Raw genomic sequence first — 25,368 nt, forward strand, 5'->3', positions numbered from 1 at the left:
AAAAAAAAAGCATTTTACTAGTCAAGTGTAAACTATTTCCTATAGTTTGTCAACGTTTTATTTTTCATGTTACTTATCAGTCTGTTCATATCAGCCGTTTGTCTCGTCAACAGTGTGACCACTTTGTTGTCAGTTTATAGTGCGTAACAGTGTTGCCAATTAGGTTAACAAGTAAGATTTGCGTTTGTCTTTGAAATGGGAAATTAATTAAATTCACTTGAAACGAAAATGCTCAATAAAATCGTATTTCAGACAATCCACGATAAACGTCTGCCGTATTCGGCTGAACTGGTAGTAAAAGTTAACTCGACTAGACGTTATGATATTATGTAAATGCTATTGCTAAAACCATTTTTTTTTATGGACAAAAACGCTTAAGTATTTCCATAACGGTTTCGCGTTCCGAACAAACTAAACAAAAAACAATTACACAGTCGAATTAAAACGGTTTACACGCACACACTGTAAATAACCGACAAAAATCTCTCCGGGTTTATTATAAACTGTTAAATTAAAAGCTTATATTACATGTTCACATGCGTAATTCCAATTAGGCTTAATTGCTTAACGTTCGTAGCATGCGAAAAACAACAAACGCTTAAATTTCCAGTAGATTCGCCCAAAACAATAAAATCATAATATTATCATAATAAACTAAATAATAAATTTTGCTTGATTGGTTTGGCCAATACAGTTATAAATTATTCGAATGAATTTTTAATTTAAATAATTGTTTCAATACAAAAAATAAACACATTAACTTCTTCGCTACACGGAAAAACATAAAATCATGGATATGTGTTCCCCTTCCCTCCCTGGCCGTTCCCACGTCTTTCCGTCCCCTTAGTTCTTCCCCTCTCTGATATATCTAATAGTCTTCTCATTCCTACTAACCTTAACATTTAATCTAAATCAAACCTAAACCTTACTGATCTCATATCAGGAGCCATTGTCAGCTGTCCCTTGTCAGAAGCTGTTTTCAGATGTCTCAAATAACTACTTCTTTACCCAAGATTACCAACAGTTTGGTGTAAAGTTTATAAAAAGTTAACCAGAAGTTAGCAAAAATTTCAACATAATATACAACAATTTTTTTAGACACATCCCACACATGTTATACATTTATATTCAAATGCAATAAAATGGGTAGCTAATCCATATAGTATAACAAGATGTGTTTGCGATAAAGAACGTACAAGAGCCGGAGATAAGGATGACGGAGTACGGTGCTGATTCAGGTGAATAATTAACAAGGGTGGCGCAGTCGGAGGGGTAAGAAACAGAAGGTGGTCCCTTGTTAGCACATTACCAAACGCAAACAAAATATTTCACGAGGGTACACAAGACGAATATAATTGGCCGAAATTATTTATTTGCTAACTTCGCTCGTTAAACTCTGCAAGACCTTTGAACGATGTCGATCACAGTAAGGAAAAAAACGGCACCTAGTAGACCAAATAATACAAATAGCAAAAAAAAAAATACTAAATATATTTAAAATTCATCAACCATCGTATCTTTGAATAAAATTTCTCTCACTCAAAGGTGGCTTGAGGCAAATAAAATACACACAGTTAAAAAGCTGTCAGCTTGTACTATAACCCATAATAAATGGTTTTAAGGGCGAATCGAGTAGTTATTATTATTCGAAAGTTTTTTAAATCACCAAATCAACAATTTCAAGCAACAACAACGGCAGTTTTGAAATTTGAACAAATTACCTTTAATTTCCACGTCCTAATAGAATGAATAATTTATTTTGTAAATTATTAAACTAACAAAAAAGTGATGAAAGTAATTTACTTCACATCAGCATTCAGTACAAAAAATTATGTAGGTATATATATTCATATATTTAAAATATAAATTAAAATGTGAGGAAAATATAAATCTGATTGCCGACTTCTTTTTTATTACTTACTTTTGACTCGGTAAATTTTAATATTGAACCACTGTGCGCTGACAACACACACTTTGGTGGAAACATTACACAAGTTTCAGATTATATTATTTTATGCCTTATGAAGTTAGCAATAAATATATACAACAAATTGCAGTAAGATTGGTTTTATATTTTTTGGCAGCAAATGTTCAAAAATTACCTAATATTATGTTCGTTACACTAGGTGTCCCACCTAATACGAATGCAAACTAGAAATATGTATGACCCATTAACTTTACTTGCTAATGTGTTTTTCTTCGGCATTCCACAGTGGAAAGTTCTCTTGCATTCTCCACATGCGCCACGGTTCTAACCTATCTCGTTTATGCTCATTCATTATTCGCCATATTTTAATCTAGCGAATTCACAAATCCATCATGCTGTTTTCATTTGCTATGCTTCGGTCGTTCCGGGCTCGTTCATCTTATTCAACGCCCAACACTTCTCCCATCGTACGTCGTCGGATTCATTACAAATTTATAGGATTACATTTTTACCCTAAGGATTTTCTCGCTTATGAAAACCAAAAAAATATAATGCAAAACATGAGGCAAAGAAAGTGTGTACAGACACTTGTAACTCGGTCTGTCAGGTACAGACTATTGTTGTTGGATTGTCTAGTCTATCACGGTGTTACCATGTGGACTGTATCTTTTCGTTCGGAAATAAGTACTGTTGTTTACTCGAGTAGAGCAATCATTTGGCTCAAAAGAAATTTATCGTCTAAAATTTCCCCAGTATACTTTTTCCTTCGCGAAGTCGATTTTGTACCATTTTATAGTATGCCTTTAGAGTTTGATCTTCCATCAGACCGAATTCTTCATGATGTAGCAAGTCCACAGAATCTGAAAATTTGAATGAAGATAGATATAGAGTTTATTTTATAGTCGAATTTTCTCAAAGATCGAAGGTAAAACTTTATTTTTTATTAAGGAAAACCCTAAAAAAAAGGAAATGCATTTTGACCATAGTAATTTCAACGTGAGAGTAAATTTAACAGTGGGGAGATATCTAATAAATGGATTAACTTTGCTTCAGAATCGAGTTGTGTCTTTTTTCGTTGGACACGTCGATATGTCTTTGGAGTTTATATTTCATACACAATATATTCTTGTTTTTATTAAGATGTTAACAAACTTATAGATTTCTCCCAGGAGGGGTGGAATTTTTATCTTAATTTCTATTTGTCAGTGTAGTTTTAGGGTTTTAAGCATTGGCGGGGATCAGGGGAGCCTTGAAATTCTAAAAATCTTAAAACTTAAAATTAGTACTATATTTATTTTTATGTCAATAAATCTCTAAAAATAAATGTAGGTATTTTGAAAAGCGCTAATTTAAAGTTTTTAGAATCCCAAGTCCACCTGATCTATGGCAATGGCTTTAGGTCTGAAAGTTAGACTCAAGGTAGTTCTATTTTTTTTTTCTATTAAGGAAATACCAAAAATAAAACGGCATGATCATGTTATCAACGCCTAACCTAATATTTTTATAATTATCATTGTAAGTAACATTACATTTTTACTTTCCATGAAATTGGTATGCAAAATGGCCACCTTCCAGGTTGGGACATTTTTCAATCTTGTTGTACGTTTCATACATTGAGTTCGCTGACTTCGTTCCTACTATGCCACAACCGTACTGAACTCGAATTTTTAACAATTTTTTTATCTCCTCCTGCGTAGTCCCTTTGCCTGCTACTGTAATTACGCCTAGGATTGTGATGCGGTCGGTCGCGGTTGGAATACCCGATGCTCGTTTGTAGGTATAAAACGCTTTTTGTTCGGTCGTATCATTCCAGATGATACATACATTTGCTCGAAGGAGGCACCTAGCCCTGGCTGCTATACGACGACACACGTCATGTGAACCCCAGCAAAGTAAACGTCGAGTCGCGGTCCCACTGTGCATATTAAACGCCGTCGTCGGTTCGCATTAGCATATTGCACACACAATACACAGTCGCAAATAGTGTACTTGTGAGTAGTGTGTGGTCGGCAAAACGACCCACGATAACGCTTCACTGCCGTCGTCGTCGGTTCCAGAAGAGCGTGGAAAGAGATCTAACATATCTGCTGCTATTGTTGTACCTGACGACAAGCGATTGTCGGTTAACCCAGCAGTGTGACGTGTACTTGCCGAGAGCACTAATAATACATACTCTACACGTGTTGGGAAATAGTCAAAATCAAGAAGTATACGAGCAGTGTTGGCAAAGATAAATAATTCTAAATTACCTAGCTGCGACTAAGAGATAATTCGTTGAAACCCTTATTTAGGTAAGATAACAGACCACAAGCGTTATTTACTATTCTCACAGAATAAATGATAGCAGAAGGGTCACTTTCAACTTAAACAAAAAATTGAAGGCCAATTTGTGATGGACTATTTAGTAATTTATGTTATTCTACACACAATAAATAAGAAATACTCTTCTGTGGATGTATTGGAGAGGACGTCGTTTATGTGTATACCAATTGCTTATTTGTATGTTTTTCCATACCAATCAAACACCTATCAAAAACGTTCTTGGGCATTTTGGTTATTCTTTTAAATCCAGTTGAAAGAAATATGATTATGTTTTAAATACTAAATATATCTGTATATATGTATAGAGAGACCGAGAGGGATTATTATTACGGACTTCAGTGAAAAAACCGCTTGTCCATTAAGTGGGTATTAACTTAACAATATTATCAGCGAACGTTTTTAATTGTAATAGCCATTTATAGAATACTTCTAACAATAGCGTTCTTTAAAAGCTTTCTTCTTAGTATCCGAGCAAAATCGTTATTATAATTTATTAAACATTTTATCCTATCGCGTTTGTATAGCAACTTAAATTATATTCCATTGTTTTGCGAGTCATTAATAAACTGTTAGCTAGGTACATAATGATATAAAGTTCTTTTACGGAGAATTTTAATATATTTTCAATTAACGTCCCTAAAGCGTTTTAGTTGACAGTGTCAACAATGCGAGAAGAAGTTTGCCGAAGACGGCTAATAAATAAAACGTGTCATCTACTTCGTATTTATTTCGAGGAAATTAAAAATCACAATAATTACTTTAGTGAAATTGATTTCATGATGAAAAAACCAAAAACAAATTATTTTACCCCGAAGTAGTCCCAATAGGGGAGATGTTAAATAGGGTTGAGAACGTGATGATGATGATGATAAGAAGGAATGGGTAACTGGATAACTTCTAAAATGTTATTGATCAGCTGCTATGAGATGAATGATAAAATAAGTAGCTGATAGGAGACAATCAATTGGATAATGTCATAAGACGAGTTAATCATGATCTAAACTTTTCGCTATTATGCAAGCAGTAATAGAAAATCAAATATTTTTTGTTTTTTGCTTACAGGCCAACCGGAACCATCGGTGAGATGGTGGCGTGGAGAGACTTTGGTGGACTCTGGTAGCGGCCAAGAGTTGTCATCTAAGTATTTCAGCACTTCATCGACCACTTTCCGGCACAATCAACTGACGATCGACTCTCTCACTCGGGACGACCAAGGAGCCGTTTACACTTGCCAGGCTTCCAACAGCAACTTGTCGGCTCCCGTCAGCGCCAGTGTTACCATCGAGATGTACCGTGAGTACTGATTATAATACAGGTTTACCATAATCAATCCGTTAGTGTCACGTGTCTCAACTCACGGCCATACGGACCACCAAGAAGGATTGGGGAAAATATATGGGATGTGTGGTAATGAGGATGAGGATGGGGCGAAGTGAGAAGGTTAAAAAAAAGAAGATAAGTAAGGTCAGGGGATGGAAAGTCTGGTGGGAGAGGGGTGGTAGGGAAAAGGGAGGGTGGGAATATGTGCTGTATATCACCACTCATCCCTGAAGAACTGATAAGAAACTATTGATAAGCTAATCACGAAATTAATTTAGCTGAATAAACACATGTGCACGACCAAATGTTTTAGCTTAAAGAACCGAACATGTTGGTGATTTGTTTTTTTTTTGTTGTATGGATGTGGTTGAGGTTTAGAGTTTAGAGAACTGAGGTATAAAGAGAAATGTTTGAGTATTTACAAGGGCTTGTAATTCCCACAAAAACGGCTGATTAGATGTAATGTAATGTATTTGTAATTTACAACAACCAAAATGTTTCAAATGGCTTTCATCGATTTGCAATACTCAAACGTCAAGTTGACATTTTAATGTTTTTACATAATAAAGTAAATTTTGGTGAACTTAAAGACGGCAACCCTATGGAAACAAGTGGGTTTTTCTAATTTTGGAAACTTATTAAAAAACTATTGTCAAACGATTCAAATGGGTTACTGGAATGTTTTGTGCTTGATCTAAACAAAACGATTTTGATCCAAGTTATTACGTTGGTAGATTTTCAATTAAATTTGTCGGCCAACGCGAACTTCTGTATTTTAGGTAAGATTAAAATAAAATACCGTGTTAAGGACTAAGGTTATTTTGAGAACTGTATAAAAAAAACATTCACGATGATGGCACTGGCGCTGAAAGTTTTTACATTAGTCATTTGTTCTTAATTTCATAATATAAAAATCGTCGGCTACATAAAACCCTGTATTATTAGGAAGAAAAATAAAACTTCACGAGTGTTTCCGTCACTGGAACTGTAAGTTTATATTATTACACGTTGAACTTAGTTTTTAAACAACCCAACAACCACAGGGCTTTCATACCATTACACATACATAAAATAAAACAAGAAACTCAAGTAATTCTCGGGCGACAGCATCATATTTTCCGGCGCATAATAATAATTAATTGTTGCCAGTATATTATAGTGCACCTACACCACTATAATACAGTCGGCGTTCAAAAGGACTGGGTTGTTCGTAACAGGTAATTTGTTGTTTGTCAAAATACTTTTCTAGTAGGTTTTTTTTTGCCCACGACGACAAACTTCCCCACAAAATTTGTGTTGAATAATCCCCCCGGACAGTACTTATATTTTGAACTAGTTTTGAACAACGGTAGTTGGAATTAATCCGCCTTGGCCCTGATTTTAAATAACCGAAATAATTACAATAATAAATAAATTTTGTTTTGCTTATACCTTAAAAATACTGTAGTTTTTCTGTTCGTCCAAGCTATTCGACTAGTCTCCCTTTTTACTAACAACATATATTTTTTATATCAGCTAATACTTAACAAACATTTCATTTGTAAATTCGTTTCGCGCATAGGTCGATAGGTCACTTGACTTATTCGTGGAGTTACAGACAAAAGAAAATACTTGGAAATGACCTAAGAAATCATAAGTCAAGATGTTACGGCCATGGCGTCCGGAGACACGATTAGTTTCTTTTGTTGGTGGTTTGTATAAATAATAAAAAAAAAACATTTCACTTTCTTTAGTTTGTTAGGGCGAGTTTATATTCTTTTGATAGCGTAACTTAGAAATATAATAACGCGAGATGAGTTTTCGATTTTGGATATTGTATTAAAATATAGTTTGAAAGTTTCCTCGTTTTTCTTTTATTGACTATAACTTTAAGAATAATTTACAAATGGATATCGCGTTCGCGTTTTGATTTTTTTCCAAATAAAGTACTTCTTAAACGAAACTTTTGCAAAGTTCATTAAATAACTAACTTTTGACCGCCGTCGTTGATCAACAAAACCGCAAGATTGCTATCCGAATAAATAGTTTCTTCAAATATTTATATATATATATATATATATATATATTGTGTAAATATATAATATATAATTTATTTTTGTTTACCGTTAGTTAAACTTTTCCTTTATTGTGGAAAAAAAACTAGTAAAGTGATTGCCGTGAACGTAATTTTTTCTATTAAACTATTTATATCGTCTACGTCATTTTTTTAATCACATTTTTATTGGATAAAAAACAAGCCACGGCAACATAAAAGGCAAACTATTTCACACAATTTTAAATTCGATAGTATTCTATACATGATGTGTAGGTACTGTTATGAATTTCAGTGTACCCGTTTTAAGTGTAGCTAAATAGTAAATTATCATATAACAATGTATACTTAATTACCAGTCGAATATTACTAGAGTAACTGTATCAATTAAAATATTATCACCGTGGGTTCTTATGTGTGAGTATCAAAGTATGTAAAGTACTTGACAACCGAGGTCTTTCCTTATATTGGATACGTTTACCAACGTAGGTATATATTTTTTAAATAAAATAAACCAACGTTATGTTTGAGTGTCGGTTGCTCCCCTTCCAATAATAATCGAAAGAAAAAAAGCGAATGAAAAGTTTGGTAAAAACTTTTTTTTCCAGCTAAGGATATCGTTAAGCCTCCCGGGACGACGATTGTTGTCTGGTAGATAATCAATGATTTTAAATAAAAAGACTTTAATTAAAAAAAAAAAGGCACCCATCCAGTGCAATTTATTAGTGTACTTTTTAGATATTCAACTCTCCCGGGACCCGCGGTATTTTAATCCCTAATTCCAGAATAAAGCGGATGTTCTCAGAAAGAGACTTCGGTAAGTAATTATTGTTCTTTTTACAGAAGTCCGACCGTGAGACGTGAACTTTTCAAACTTTCGAATTGAGACTATTTTAATTTATTATTATATTATTATTTTTTACGGGTTTGATACTTAGCTATAAAATACTGACAATGATATTGTTTTAACGAGTATGGCAATTGACTCTACTTGACGGTGGTTTTTATTTACAATAATAAAAATAACTATTTCAAAATTTTCTAAAAATATTTAAGTATTGTAAACACCAAAAAGAGTATAATTGCTCAATTTTGGAAAATTATGATTAGTCATATTTAATTACAGTAAAACTTTCTTCACACATTTAGTCTAAAAACGGGTTTTTTTCTTTGAATTGTATTTGATTTCATTTGCAACGTGACAGAGTTATAATAAATAATGACAAGAAAACAGTTCTATGATTTAGAAACATGAGTACGTAATGTGCTTTTTTAAGAACAATTATTTATATATTTACTTATTTGCATATAAATAAGTTAATGGACTAGCCTTTTTAAAATGTTGACACTATCAAAAACTTAAGAATATGTGTTTTAACATGTTCTAAATAGAGAAATATGAATATGAAAATTAAACACGTGTAATTGCAAATTTCAATTTTTTTCAAAATTTTATCAATAACCACAAAAGTTCTAAAACACATTTTAATAGCGTTACACTAGTAGTCGAATAATTAAAAATTTATAAAATTTAGTTGCATCTTAACAATGATCATTAATGTTGGAAAACCTATTTACTTTTAATTACGAAAGACTATTACAAAAAATAGTAAAAATAATGTTGGAGTCGAAAATCAAGCAAATATTTTTTAAACTTACTATTTACATAACACCTTTTTGGTTACGGTTTTTGAATATAAGTTCTGAAAATTAGTCAGACATTTTTTTAATTTTAGTTAACATTTTTTTATTGTGAAAATTACTATAAAGCTTTTAAAGTCATTTTTTTAAATAAAAATTAATAATTAATTATTGAATAAAAAAACAAGCTTGTATTGTTGCGTATTAGAGACAACGCCCAGAGGATGATAGAACTTAACTCGAAGCGTTCCCAACGAAAAAAATGAAAAACATTGTTTTTCTACTCCGTCAATTTCGATTTATATTATGATAGTAAATAATGTAAAAAATACATATAGCCGATTTCACCAACATTTGTTAACTTATCGTTAATTATATTTAACAACTGAGATTTGATTATAAAACTATTATATTATCAACTTATCAGTTATACCATTTTGTGATAACCGATGCGAACATTTGAATCAAGGTAACCGCTTTGGTAACTATCATTTTGTTATGGTTAATCGTTTTTAAATACTATTTTATTATACATAACCATAAGTTGCTCAAGTTTTTTTTAATTTTTGTTAACTTAACAAATATAATTTAACAATACTATTGTTACAATGAAACCGGCTTATACAATAATAAAAATAGACAATTTATTTTTAGTTTAAATTAATTAAATATATAATATCTTAAGTTGGAAATACAAGTTGAAATCGTTGTGGCGATTTCACGTGAAACAATAATTTTATAATGAATATTATATAATTTACACATAACTATGAATATTTTATTTAGACAATTCAATATCTAATTCTATGATTTTCCAGAAAGTTTTTTTTTTTATAGCTTCAACTCATAAAATATGTACAAAATGATATAATATGTATGTACACAATACACGGAAACTTTTTGACCAAAATCAAAAGTTTTTTTGGGTTTTCTGAAATAACATAATAATTCATAACCGTTAACATGCGAGCTACGGTCCGCCTCTCGTTGTATATTTAAACGTGAAGTGGTTTTTGTAAAGTTTCCGTGATTCGTAAAGTAGGTAAAGAATTAAAAAATCATTTTCCCCGGAAAACGGCTTAAACTCGTTTCGACCCGAAGTGATTCGGCGAAATTCCATTCCGATGTTGACCTTCACAAAAATATCATAAAAACTGTTTGTTGGAATTGCAACGAAATACATTTTGGTTAAAATTGAAGACAACTGTGGTCGAATTATTCTAGGATCCTTCCATAATTTTTAATTTAAAAAATCTCTTTTTCTCTCGTAAAAGTAAATTAAAGTTATCTTTCAATGTGAAATAGAACAATGCAAAAAATTAGATTTATAATAAAAATTTGTTTTTCCAAATATCGTTAAACATGTTTGTCGTAACATTATGGTTTGTATGTAATAAATTTTCGAAAACTAATTAACAATTTCATACTTTGTAAATGACACGATTTCGATTTAAATTTGTTTAAATTGTTTGCTAGTAAATTTCCAGGTGGTTATTGAAAAAAGTACTATGCCAATTTCCCAAATGGTTTTTTAGTCTACTCTTTGATGTGAGTGTGTCCGAAATTTAGAAGAATCCAAAATTTAAATGTTAAATCGGGTATTAACGCGCTTTAGCGCTGCCTCAAAAATTAGAGTACATTAAAAAAAAAATTAACCGCATGTCATATTCAGTGGTCTAACGAAATTTCCACTTCTAATCTGAATGATTTTTCCTTACATTCATCAGTCTATCGATTGGACATGTGTCCAACTCATCTTTTATTATATTTTCGTCGAGGAAATTAATTTTCCAAACCATTCGTAGGTATGATTTAAATATGAATTCTTTAAAATTATTTTAAAATTAACATCACCAACTTCGTTGACTCAAACACAAATTTTCAAACATAATATCCAGTTAACCGACACTTTTGCCTTATAATAATTTAAGACTAGTCAGTTGAGTTTATTTTGTAATAATTATACATTATGTAAACGTAATTCGGTTGACAGTGGCGATAATAATATTATGGAACGATACTTTACACCGAATGTGTCTATGTTTATATATATATATTTGTACAGTTAATTGGAGATAATATATGTCGACACTTTATAACACTGTAAATTATAATAATATTACATTATCGAAGGGATAATTTTGCACGTGGCGGTTACAATATTAGTACTGTTTGAAAATTTAAATTTATGGAATGTAAATGGATGTGAAAAATAAATTGATAATGTTATTACACCGGTCCAACCCCCGTGAAACATTATACTACAAACTTATAACGTTATACTATCACATTATTTTCATTATACATACATAATATTAATATAATCCCAAAAATGTAATACCATACTTAGTTTATGATCAAAACTAATTTTCAATCGTACGTTTTAATAGTTTGATAATAATGTTCCTAAAATGTCTTATATATTTTGGCCGGAGATTAAGTATTTAAAAAATTTTATTGATCCCTTACGGCAAAAAAATTTTCAAAATTCTGTCCAAAATGTTTTTATCATTGTTAAATTTATTGGAAAATAACGTTTTCATAGATTTGTTATAATTTTGATGAGTCAACAATTTTGATTTAAAATGGTTTAAATTATATTTACTGAAAATTTCAAAACCAGTATTGAATAATTACTTTTAGAGTTCTAAGTTTTATGTAAGAGGAAAAACAGTGTAAAGTATTATTTCTCTCTGGGTGCATTTTCCCTGCTTTCTTGAGATTTAAACTATAATAGCTTATAAATTAATATTATCCAAAATTGATTGTCGACGTTTATTAGTGAAATATTCTTAATTGAAAAGCTATATAAAATATACACGTTACCAGTGAGGTGTGTAAGGTCAGGAAAATCCTAAATAGTGATTATTTGGTAATTTTTTTATTAGGCATTATTAAATACCATAAACTAAAGTGTCTTCAACAAGATTTCAATTAATGTTCGAAAAAATGAGTTTCTTATACTTAACGAATCACCCTGTATGCAGGTCAATAATGGTGTGGTCATTCCCACTTTTAATTTGGTGTGTCGTTCTCTTGTCGTCACTCTTCCATCACCGACGCCTGTCCTAGACCCAATTAATCAATTTTTTTTCCGCTTTAACCTCAATTATTTCTACTCTTATGAGTCGCGTGATACATTAATGTCTTGTATTCATTTGTCGGACCATCCATTAACGCCACACGTCTAACACATCCATCTAGGCCGCAGGAGACCTTAGCATTTTTTCTTATTTCCAACCTTTTTGCCGGTCCAAACCCTTTTTTCGTGTAGATATCACAAATTGAAAACTCACTATCACCTTAAAGTTTTCAAAAAAAAATTTATCCCGAAAAATCTTAAATGGAAGACCTCTATCAAGTGCAATAAATTATTATTACTACAAAACATTCTGTGTGATAAATCACAAGGAACAAGACTGCAGGTACAACTATTTGCAATTGTAGATTTGATTGATGAATTATTATTAAAACATTCGCCTTATTGATATTTGATTTCTCCTCAAAATGTGATTTTCAAATGTTTTTTTTTTTGTAAACATTTAAATTTAATAAACATTGTAGTATATTTTGTTAGAACGATACAAATATTTTCAATTATATGTGAATATATTTTTGATATTTTCTCAAGTTCTCAGTGGGGTAGTGTATATGATTCAACATTAGGATCTGACCACTTGGTCGGGTTACGATTATGTTACATTTTTGACGCGGAAAATTAGATCAGTATTTAAAAAGCCTTTGGAAACTCTAATAAATTTCAATAATAATATTATCACAATCTTCTTAGTTTTAAATGTAATTCGAATATATAAGTTACCGTTTAAGTTTCAAAAGTCGATAGAGCTCTGAAATATATTAAAAATGGTATATAGTATTATTGAAAAACCAAAAAAATTGCCATTGTTTTAATAGAAAACGATTGTCTAATACACATTATACTTAATAAATCAACCTGTGTATAAAATCAAAAGCACAAACACAACGTGGCCGATTTACGATCATCATTGCCGTTAAGAGAAATCAAAAAAACATCTACACTCGGTCGGATGATCGCCGCGGGTAAAACATTGTTACGGCTAACAAAAATATGAACATGAAAATAAAAATAAACTACCGGGCCGCGCACACACATGTGTACACAACAAAAGGTAGGTACCTTTAAAACACACTCTGGAATCTAAGTTCGGCCGACCGTGACTTCCTAATCTGGCGGACGGTTAGCGCTTTCACGCGAGGGGTATGCGGACAAAACAATCGGGTGAGGGGAAAAAAATCCAAAATGGGGAGGGGGTGCGAGGTGAAGGAGTGGGCGGAAGGGGTAAAGGATACGACTAGCGAAGGAACCCGCCGTCCGGTCCGGCTCGCATCCGGTCGGCGGTGCCATCGTTTTTCCAATCCATTACCCTTATGTGTGTCCGGCATAAGTGGCGGTTCTTACTTGTCCGTAGCCACCATTACATTGTATTCTCAAACCGAAAACAACCGCACGAAACATGTATCACACACACACACAAAAGGATATAATACAATGTGCCTTGACCCCTTAGGGTATATTGTTTTGAGCCTATAGGGGCGAAGACGTTTCTTTAAATTAAACTTGAATTTATTTTTTCAGTCAAGCCACTGAAAGTAGAGGTGCTCAGCAGCCGCCAACCGTTGAGCGCTGGTCGTTCGTACGAAGTGCAATGCCAATCGACTGGATCGAAACCGCCGGCCAACATCACTTGGTGGAAAGACAACGAGAAGCTAGCTAACTTTACGCAGACTGTAAGTACTCTGTACTGTTTAAACGGGCTTCTACGGGGGAAAATAGTCTCGGTTGGCAACACTGCATACTCTATCGAGTGGCATCACTGTTCATCGTATGAAATCGCTAATAATATCAACAGGGATCCCCTACGACCGCGGACCGACTAGTAGCACTGGGTGCTAATTGCGGGCCGGGGAAGGTGTGTCTCAAGAAGAAGTGACCTGTTAGATGGCCACTTATCGGAGGGCTCTACGTCACTTTAGTCGCCTTTAACGACAGGTGTGAGGCCCTTGGTAGAACTCTTTCTCCCCTGACCACAGGGATATAATAATATTAACAATGGAATGTATAAAAATACAATACAGATTACACACGTTACATCGGTTTTAGTAGCACATAATGTACATTTTGTACTAATTGTGTCTGCGATTCGAATGTACATTATTTTTATCAATTCAACACAATAAAACTATAAAAACCCACAGCTTAATGTATCTTAAGCCCGATTTCGCTGTAAACTTCTGTGCCGAGGTTAGATTTATTTGTTCTCGATAAAAGCGCCCGATGAGTGTGAGAAAACAAAACTTTTTCTATTGTGTAGCGGTTGTCCGACGGTCCAACGGCTTCTGCCAACGACAGACGTGCAACCGTTTCACACTGAACTCGCAAGTTAAATTGAAAAAATATAGATTTTATCAGCGACCCTCCGAGAGTTTCAAATTGAAATCCAACGGTTTTAAATTGTCTACATTTTTCTCTAACGGCCAGAAAAACGTTTACATTGCATCAAGAATGAATCGCATTATCCGGTTGTATACTTGAAGCTCCATCCAGAATTTTGTTGATCGGTTATTTTGAATACTACCACCGTATATTATTATTATTATTATTAAATATATATTTTTCACTATCGCGTTTATCAAAATTTAAGTACACAATAATAGTACGCCAATCGTAAAACCTAATGGGTGTGTATCGTTGGGTTTTCCACTTGTACACTATTTACATAAACTATAAAAAAGTGCTTTGAGGAAGAACAGCCCTCGAATATGATTCATCGCCTCCTTCGCGTTACCGAAGAAAAGTTTTTTAATAATATTATTAAGCGCGTCGTAAATTAAATCATAATGTATAAAAATAAGTATGTCATCGATTTGAGTTTGTCGTTAAAAAAAAAAAAAGCGGATGTCGTCCTAATTTTGGTATTTGCTTTTCAATGTGATATTCTCCCAAACTAGATTTGCATACTGTTGTTGGATTTTTAATACTGTAAAAAATTTCAAATTTAAAGGTTATTTTTAAAAACGTATAGAGAAGTGAAAAAGTGCTCAAGTGCATAAGTTTTTATTAGGCTAATATTTAAGTGACCAAATTTAAATATATTTTTTTGGAATTCATATTCGATACACAACAACACGCGCCTATTAAGATATAATTCAGCGTTTTTCAACTTCGACGCGAAGCTGAAAAGGTATAAAGTGACAACTCCATAGATTAAAAACCGTATCTAAAGAGTATATCAATCTGAAAATTAAAAAAACATCATCACCTTCCCCTTCAAAATCGAGAAAATACTCAAAAACTGTATCAATTTAAAATTACAGTGCTAAAAATAGCTTCATTAGATCCAAATTTGTTTGTTTTCATCTTTAACCGCGATTAACTCTCTAATACTAAAAACCATACAATTCTAAGCACATTATTATGCTCTTACATTGCTTTTGTATTGATATTCAATAATACTACCGTCTACACATCTGCAACGGAAATATGAAAATGACTTTATCGTTTTCAGTAAAAATAATTCCTGTAAACCTACGTTTTTCGCCTCCCTCCTCTTCGTGCCCTGAGCCCATTGTGCTGGTTATTTTTTATTTTTTTTATTCGTTTCGCTATTTTTTTTTTTTTGGTGTTATTCAATTCGATTAAAATTAATTAAAAAATACTATTGTCGGTCTCGCAGGTTTCGGTCGACGGCCAAGTGACTTCATCGACGCTGGTGTTTCGCCCCGAGAAAACCGACAACGGCAAATCAATAGTGTGCCGAGCTGAAAACGAACACGTCCAACAAGAGGTGGACGGCACTTATGGGGCCGAAGAGGATTCGTGGACAATCGACGTGCACTGTGAGTATTCATCAATCATTAATCCTATTTTATTGGCCTTATAAATATGCAGAATTACAGCTTGACATAGGGACTCAAGTTGAAACCGATTTGAAATCGAATTTAAAACATAATTTTGCCTATTTAAATATGCTTAAATGGAAAAACTGTGTTTGAGTTGGGAGATGGGAACCCCATTATTTTAAAACATCTCATTGTGTTTATCAATTGTGTAACAATTTGTTTTTTTAATGTTTGTCTACATAATTATGAAATTAAAAATAGATGTTCCCATTTGAAAAAAAACAAAGTTCATACTTTATTTACGTATACGTATATGAAGATAATGGTTTTATAAGTATTGAAAAACATAGTGAAATATGTACCTACAAGTATGGGAAACAAAATATTCATATTTTCCTAGAACAATGAGTGTCTTGCTTCAAATGGATCTTACGGTTAGGTTAGGTTAGGTTTACAGTGTAATAGCTTGTTTTTAGAATATTCATAAAAGAAATCCGCCAAACAATCGTTGAATGTGAAACGCGATTAATGTTTTTCAAAGCAAAAAAATGTGTGCAACATAGTGCTGACATCTAGTGGTAAATAAGAAAAACAAATATTACCCGATGTTACATTCAGATATTTTTATATTTATTTAAACGTCGCGTCAAGACATTTCCAAAATTTATCTTGCACATATTTTAAACAAAACATTTAATTTCGCGCCAAAACGTCATTATGAAATTCTTTAATCACGTTTGGAATTTTGAAAATATTTACATTTTTCCCCCTTTGCAAAGCGAATAATTTTCATAATATTACAGTTAAGAAAAACAATTAACTAAATTAACTGAAAAATTTTAAAAATGTTCTTACAATTAAAACCGTTTCTGTATTGGTATTTTTTTCTTGTTGTAATTAAATTTATTTTTTGAGTGGTAAAACTAACAAAAAAACCGAACTGGTGTGTTAGTAAAATCTTTCACTAGGTATGCGTTTTTCGTCCGTCCGATTTGGCGCTTTTGTTTACTTAAGCAGTTACATTTTTCTTGGACATTTCTCCGTTTCCCCGGTGTGGATGTCCTCTGTTCCACACCGTTTTTATTTTTTGTCTTGACAACAGAAATAAGTATAAACGCAGCGTTGTTCACTTAGGCGGGCAATATTAATAACGCCGTTTAGGCGTGTGTCAGCTGTTGTTCGGCGTGTACTAGAAACTATTTTATCCCGCGTTAACAGAAATGATATTTTAAACAGAATCGACCAGAAAGTTGATAATGAACAACAAACAAGATAATAAACACGACGGTTAATGAACGCGCCGCGTGGACGGGTTAACTGGCTGCTATATATAAATAAGAAAAAATGGCCGGCGTTTATTTTCACTAAGTGCCTTTCGTTTCCTTAATTACGCCCCCGAACACAGGGTGCGATACATAAAATAATATGCAATTTGCCCGGCGGCTTATAAATTCAAATAACTATACAAACGGGCCGTGTCGTCGAAACTCGTTAAAACGAATTATTTAACGTCGGCCAAACGTTGTTCGGCCATTTGTTTTCCGACTAATTGCCTTATATTTATATATTATCATAAAATAACGTCACGCGTTCCACCGGATTCCGTCGGTGCTGAAATCTGTTGCTCCTTGTGCAATCTTATAGAATAGTAATAATAATAATTATTATTATCATTAACCGTTTCTCTCGAACACCGTTGATCGGATTTAAGATATTAGCAATAGCTAAGAAAATCGGGCCCTTACCGTTTGTTGAAAATTGATTAAACTCACAATAATTAGAAATGCGCCTGATTTTAATACAGACAAATACCGGGTGGTGTCAGAGCAATCAAAAACTCCGACTTACAGCCTACCGACAAAGACAGTATTAGTCATAACGTTATTCAAACGTCTAAATTAAAACTATTTTTTATATGTTCCTACCCCTCTTTCTCAAACTGATTATTTTGTATATCTTATGTATCTATAACTTTTTAAACTTAATTGGTTACTTTCATTTTTTTTTTTAAATTGAGAATAATGTGTACTTTAAATGTTGACCGGTCGATAACAAATTTTGGATAACTATTTTTGAAGTTATTGAAGTTTCAAGTTTAAGACAGGAGGAGAGGTGGATGTAGTGTTATTTTTACCTGCGTGCACTTCACCTCCCGTCCTAACTTTTAAATTGTTATAACTTTAAAAATAGTTGTTCAAAACTGGTTATCAAGCAGTGAGCAGTCGACAATTTTAGTAAAATATTCTTAATTTAAAACGTCAATAAAATATATACGTTAGACACTATTTATGTTTCAAAAATTTATATAAAAATAATTAGTTTTGGAATAGGGGTAAAAAGTAAATGTAAAACAAAAATGTGAAAAATTGATATCATCTTGTAAAAAAACTATAAAAAAATTAGAATTCCTATTAAACCCTATGAGATATTGAGTGGTTCAAGATAAACTTAGTACCCTGTAATATTACTTATATGGTACTTCATAGTATTGTTTATAATAGAAAACATTTATTGTATTATTAAGTCCCTTTTTTTCATCGTTTTAAAAAAAAAATATTGGCTTTACAAATTTTTTTTTTATATGTATTAGTTTTAAACTAGTAAAACAATAAGTAATGCAACTTTTCCTAGCTTTACAAACGGTTAGGTGTGTTTTGCTAAAGATAGGTTACCTATATTAATATAATAAACACACCAGTTGGTTGTGTAAAATCGCCGGAAGAACCGTCTAATCGTGTTTAATGTACTCAAACCTCGAATGGAAAGTACATTGTATGTATGATAATATTATACAGGTAAACATTTTCCCGACCTAAATGCTACATTGAAACCGTAATTGAACGGACCGATAATTGCTAAATTACTTTACCCCTCACCCTCACGTCAAATAACCCGACCAAAATTAACCAATACAGACCCAACAACAGTGAAGCCAATAATCATACTAAGCTCATACCGGAACCATAATATTATTATGTTCGATCAAACACCAAGTGCATACCAAAATTCGTACTTAAATTCCATCCTTGAGTACTTAGCTAAACTCAGTGGCGTCATTTGAGTTTTTGAAAAGTGGAGGCGAAAGTTTTGGCCTAAGTAAAAAAAAAACCATCACTTTATTATTATGTTATATTAAAATATTTACAGTCTATTTAAAGCCTAATACTAAGCTACACTAACAAATTATACACCTATTTTTTATTTGCTCATGTTATATGATGACTTAGAATAGATTGTTAAAATAAAGGCACCATTCATATGAGTATTAAAATGTTGAATTTACTAATATAGGTAAAATAACTGCAACAATATTTAGTTATTTATACTTTGAATTTTTCTATTACGGGTAGGTCATTATTTAAAAATCATCTGTTGGTAGGTTACTGAATAAACTCAGTTAAGAGTATCCACAATTCATGCAGATACATTAATACATGGATATGTCCAGATATCTATACATCCTTATATTCTTATATATCCTTACATATCCTAATATATCCTTATATATCCTTATATATTCTAATATATCCTTATATCCTTCTACATACTTATATCCCTATATATCCTGCAACTTGATGTAACTGCATTAAGTGTAGATACTCTTAACTTTATTTTCACAATGAAAATTATAATTCAGAATGAGAATTACCATTCTAACTGCTTCCGATTCCTCTCTCCTCGTGACATATCCGAAATATGTAAAACTGTTGATCGCAAGACTCTCTCTTTTAAGGACTCTTAAGACGTAGTGTTAATGTAAACACAAATAATATTAATATTTTTCCAAATAGTATTATTGTGTGTGTATACCGAGTACATATAATTTTTCTATGTTGCCTACACTGCAATAATCGTTTGTAATACATATTTGAAATCAATTAGTTCTATTTTTCACTCCAAAAATGGCTCCAAAAAACAGAATATTGTCCAAAAAAAGATTCATCCTTCTCAAATTTCCCCACTCTTGGCCGTACAACTCCACTACTATATAAATCCGGTTAATAAAAATTGACCTATATATTTTACAAAATATGTATTTCTATGTTTCAGTCGTGCCGCTGTTGAAACTGGCTTTGGGCATTAACATGAATCCGACGGACATCGAAGAGGGAGACGATGTGTACTTCGAATGCAAAATCGACTCAAACCCGCCAGCATACAAAGTCGTCTGGAAGCATAACGTGAGTGCAGTGTTGCCAACTCTCGCTTTCCGTTTGTTTGGATAATACTAGTCTCGGTTTTACCCAGCTCTTATGATCTCTCAAAAATATTTCATTACTTTTGTGAAAAACTAGGGACTTTTATCCCGTTATTGTATACCTAACCGTTTCGCTGCGTTTTGGCCGATGTCTCACTAAACCGACGACGCGACAGTGTTGAAAATGATCAAAAGAACTAAAAAAAGAAACTGACGAAAAAATTATTTAAAAAAAAATACTCTAAGAAAAAACGTTGTTTGCTCGAGACGTAATTATAACAACTATTATGACTGTATTGAGAAAATGTACATAATTATTATTATGTTTACCGTGTCTTTTGAGTGTACCTTTGTCCGTCTCGAGGAAGGGCAGAAGGGCATTTTAACGACTACCGCCCCCCGCCCCTCTCCGTTATTTTTATTGGACTCGGTTAATGTTAATGAAGAGTCTTAAAAGAATAACATCTTTTTAGAACTCCTCGTGCGCGCTGCTGTAATTGCGACTCTCGGGAAAACGTCTTAAGAAAAAAAAACCATCTTCTTCCGGCCGCCTTCCATCTCGGCGTTACACTTACTATAAGTGTTTGTTTGTTTGCACTTGTCTCCAGTGACACAAAAAGTAAATCATCTAAGGGGTCTTGCAAGTGTTGACAAGTGCCGGCCGAATGCGAGCAGATTTCTCGGTCATTCGTTGTAAACGTTATGAACATTCTTATTGGTATCAATCAAATAATTTTTTTTTGTGCCGTTACATTGCTTCGAACCCGAAGTTTATGTTAAAAATAATTTTATTTAACAAACTCTTTATTTATATCACTTTTTTGAGTTTATTTTTGAGACTTCGGGTCTGAAAGTCTGAAAAAATAGACCTAAAAGAAAACAACCCAAATAGTAAAAAAAAATTGATATTTAGCAAACTGCAAATTTATCATTTAATATATTTTTTAATATTTATGGAGCGGCATCGTAGCGTTTTCCCAATCATTCTCAGTTATAATAGTGCTCGGGTTGTTTATTTCAACATAGGCTATTTTATCCAAAGTCCCAATTACTGCGCACCTACTTTAACAATGTATTCATCCATCGAGCGCTTATAAAACCCATGCATTGTATGACGTATAGTTTATACCATATTGTGTATCCGGACAAAGTGAAGTGTAATGAGTGTGTTTTGTATTAATGAATAATATGTTTGTTTGTTTTCCTACTATCGCAGGGTCAAGTGGTCCAGGGCAACGTGAAAGGCGGTGTGATCATGAATCAAAAGGATCTGGCACTTCAGAATGTCAAGAGACAACAGGCGGGCAACTATTCGTGTTTGGCCAGTAACGTAGAAGGAGACGGCGAAAGCAATATTGTCCGGCTGACTGTCATGTGTAAGCCTCGTTGTGGATAATAACTGTACAGCTAATTAAAAAATAAAATAAATACCATCCAACCTATAGTGAAATGTAGCACAGTAAACTACAAAGCTCATTGCCTGTCAAATCTGTGTAATAAATAATAATTATCCATTCACATAAAACAATCTTTGACTAGGTCGTTATTTTTGCTACTTAAAATCAGTACTTTTTATTTTTTATCGTTTTAAACAAATGGAATAATTTAAAGTAATTAAATGCAAACCAAATAAGCAACAATAAAATAATGTGTTTTGATTGCCATTTAAGTTCAACGTTATTATAAAATGACGATTTACATTAACAAGTTAAAATATAACAAAAACAATAGTGGTTTTAAAGGATTGAAAGCGAACAGTATTAAAGGTGTGTTTTAAAGACAATATTAAAGAAAACAGTGGTCTTAATACATTTTGGACATGTCATTGGTTATTGGTCTCTAATTAACTGAGTTATGTTGTTAAAATAACCGTAGAACACTGTCAGGAATTTTGGTAAAAAACAGGCCATTTTCAGTTCACTTAATTTACTTACACACTACTTAAGCAATTCCATGGCGTATTTAAAATCAGAGTACGGAACCAATCCTAAAAATTACCTGGACCGGAATCCAAACAGGAACCTTTATTTTTTTTTACTTACGAGGCGCTCAGATGCCACACCGATTAACTCCATAAAATGAAATTTTTTGGGATAGGCAGTTAAATTTATTTGAAACAACGTATGTAAGTACAGTTGACAATTTTCTTAGCGCACTCTATGGGGAAAAATTCAAGTATGGAGTTATTTATCTTGGCCACTGAAAATTATACACTTTTTTAATTCAACCATGCTATTATTCGCAATTTGAAAAAAAGCGGAGTTAATCGATTTGGCATCCAGGCGCCTCATATGTAAGAACCGGAACCGATAAAATAGTTAAGGTTTCAGTCACTGATTATTTCGAATACTGCCCGCTACCGAGTCGGTTCTCTTAATGAGTCTTATAGCAGATTCGTGGTTTGCACTTGTGAAATACCTAACAATTTGATCTCGTCAACAGACAAACCGGTGTGCAAGAACAACCAAAAGCTAACCTACGGCGTGGCCCGCAACGAAAACACCGAGATATTGTGCGAAGTAGATGCCTATCCGGCTCCTGATGTGTTCAAGTGGACGTTCAACCGCACAGGGGCCGTGGCTTCGGACGTGGCCGGAAACGATATCATGACCCAACAGTCTCGCTTTGGCGGTTCCGGTCTGGAGACCAGTGCCATCAGAAAAAGCCGCATGTCATCCGTACTCAACTACAGTCCTTTGTCGCCTTCTTCGGGCATCGGAGGCGGTGGCGTCAACGACGGTGATTATGGAACAGTGACTTGCCGGGCAACCAACTCTGCCGGACAACAGTTGGAACCTTGTGTTTTCCACGTGATCGCAGCCGGTAAGCGTTATACTTAACTCTCTCTCTCTCTCTCTGTCACTAAAATAACCAACAAAGCGCTTCGAAAGACATTGGATCTTGAACACGTCTATTCTAATTCCTCCCTTCACGCCATCTCCTTCCCTCGTATTTTCTTTTATCATGTACATGTTTTTGGTCTGAAATTAAATGTGCTGAGAACATATTACCACTATCGTGATATAAATAGCAATTACCAATAATTTAAATAACGCTAAGCTCTAATGCATTTGTATGCAAATTTAAATTAACATTAAAATACGACCCTTTGACTTTTTGTCTTTAAAATTTTTTCGTTAAGACATAATATCAACCTCAGAAGCTAATAAACCAGATCGAACGAAAACAACATCTTGAATTGATTGTTTACCTAGATCTAACTCCTAGTTCTATCCTACTTAACTTCGATAGCTAATTGTATTGCTGATTAATTCTATACTCTTAGTTTATAAATTGTTTTTAACTTTCCAATACATTTCATAGTTCCTAATTTTTTCTCACGCAATTATGCTTCTACAAGTTTTCACCGAATTTCAATCGTTAACCAATAACCTGATATGAGGATATGTTTTTCTAACTTTACTCTCGGTTATAAATAAACGCATCCTATCATTCTAAAATCTCGTAGAGTCCACAACCTTGAATTGAATTAATCGACTTTCATCTAGTGTTTTCCGCTTATCAGCAATCCCTCGATGGCTGCTCCGTTCACTGATCATATAACATATGGAGTATCCATATCGTCTGTGAATAACTTCTTACTCTACTTGCAAACTTGCAAAACAATGCAATTCTTTAATAGCACCTGAAAGTTAGGAAACCAATGAGAACTTCTTGTTTTCGGCATCTAATTAGAAGTCAATAAGCTTCCCAGCACATGCCCAATATCCATCCATGAATACATTACAGGGCATTCGGCAAACGTAGTGTAGTCGTGTTAGCTTCCTATTTCATGCCGGCAAGATAACAGGAACATTCCTTTAGCTTGCCCATTTCCCGCTGCTATCAGGGTCGAAACATTCAAAAAGTGTTATTCAGCGTATCAGATTTTGTCGAAGCTAACCTGATAAAATGTGTTGGTCAACCCTTCACTATTCCCCTAATTAAAGAGGGTTTGCTATTGTGAAATAATTACACTTAGATTATTTTTGTTTTATCACGTCATTGTCCGTTTCCACAGTAAAACCGGATCCGCCATTTAACTGCACGACCAGCGAACGCACTCCTTTTTCAATGAGGGTGTGGTGCGCACAAGGATTTGACGGGGGAGTGACACAAAAATTCACTTTGGAAGCTTACGATGCCGGCAACGACCTGGCAGCGGTGGTCGGCGATGGACCGACCGTAGCTGCCGACGGACCTATGCCACCCTTGTTGTTCAACATGTCGGCCGACGAACCCGAATTCATCATCCGACAACTGACCCCCGCGGCCGGACTTCGGCTGGCCGTCTACGCGCACAACTCGCGAGGAACCAGCGAACGCACTTGGCTGACTGCTTACACCCTAAACGCTGCCGACAAGCAGACCACTTCCGGTAAGAGCTCATATCCGGTGTGTCTACGCCATGAATTGCATCAGAGATCCAAAGTCATGAGTGTGTAGGCTGTAAGTCATATGAGACTGGAGAGAGATAGGAAAGAATTAGATTATAAGATAAATAGTGGAGCATTTTAGTAGATCCTAGAGAGAATCGGTTGAAGTTCTTAAGCGACGGTGTTTTGTGTAGAATGAGATGGTTGATGTCAACTCGTGCGTGCACAAGGTGGCAAGTAATCTACGCAGAGGCTAACTACTTTGTGATATATGTTTAATCCACAAGCATTGGGTTGTTGATTACCGATTGTCATGTCTATCTTTTTAACAGGTTCTTCCGTGGCCGGCGTGGGTGCAGGCAACCGTTTACGGCTGACTCCAATTGTCGCCACACTCGTTGGTATCACCATCGTGGCGGCTGCGATTGCGGCGGTCGTCATGTGTGCTTTACGCATGCGGTCACACCGGGATAGGATCCGTCGACGCCAAGAGTTATGTGGCGATAACGGTTGTATAGTGGGCACCGGTGGCGGATCTGCAGCTATTGCTGTTGGCAAACAAAAAGTCGATGGAAACAATGCCGCAGCGTTGGACTCGGACAAAAATCCAGATATAATTCCACCCACCAAAATCAAAAGTGAGATTGGCCAAAATTTTATTCCACATATT

At 33.8% G+C, this 25,368-nt stretch overlaps 1 protein-coding gene across 2 annotated transcripts in view; it reads left to right on the forward strand.

Annotated features, from left to right (window-relative positions):
* Window positions 1-25,368, forward strand: part of LOC126847734 (nephrin-like) — a 333,468-nt gene that overhangs the window by 304,644 nt on the left and 3,456 nt on the right. The window contains exons 5-12 of one of the 2 annotated variants that reach the window (XM_050588115.1): window positions 5,312-5,542; window positions 13,861-14,012; window positions 15,950-16,121; window positions 20,175-20,305; window positions 21,539-21,698; window positions 22,765-23,145; window positions 24,344-24,700; window positions 25,031-25,336. In XM_050588115.1, the coding sequence (XP_050444072.1) occupies window positions 5,312-5,542; window positions 13,861-14,012; window positions 15,950-16,121; window positions 20,175-20,305; window positions 21,539-21,698; window positions 22,765-23,145; window positions 24,344-24,700; window positions 25,031-25,336 (1,890 nt within the window). The remainder of the gene's footprint in view (window positions 1-5,311; window positions 5,543-13,860; window positions 14,013-15,949; window positions 16,122-20,174; window positions 20,306-21,538; window positions 21,699-22,764; window positions 23,146-24,343; window positions 24,701-25,030; window positions 25,337-25,368) is intronic. The other variant, XM_050588116.1, reaches the window with a different exon arrangement.

The sequence above is a fragment of the Adelges cooleyi genome, unplaced genomic scaffold, assembly GCF_023614345.1.
Source record: "Adelges cooleyi isolate 19-005CV unplaced genomic scaffold, UGA_ACOO_1.1 ACOO_flye_CR_arks_rails_tigmint_CR_PRNA_118, whole genome shotgun sequence".
NCBI classification, from domain to species: domain Eukaryota; kingdom Metazoa; phylum Arthropoda; class Insecta; order Hemiptera; family Adelgidae; genus Adelges; species Adelges cooleyi.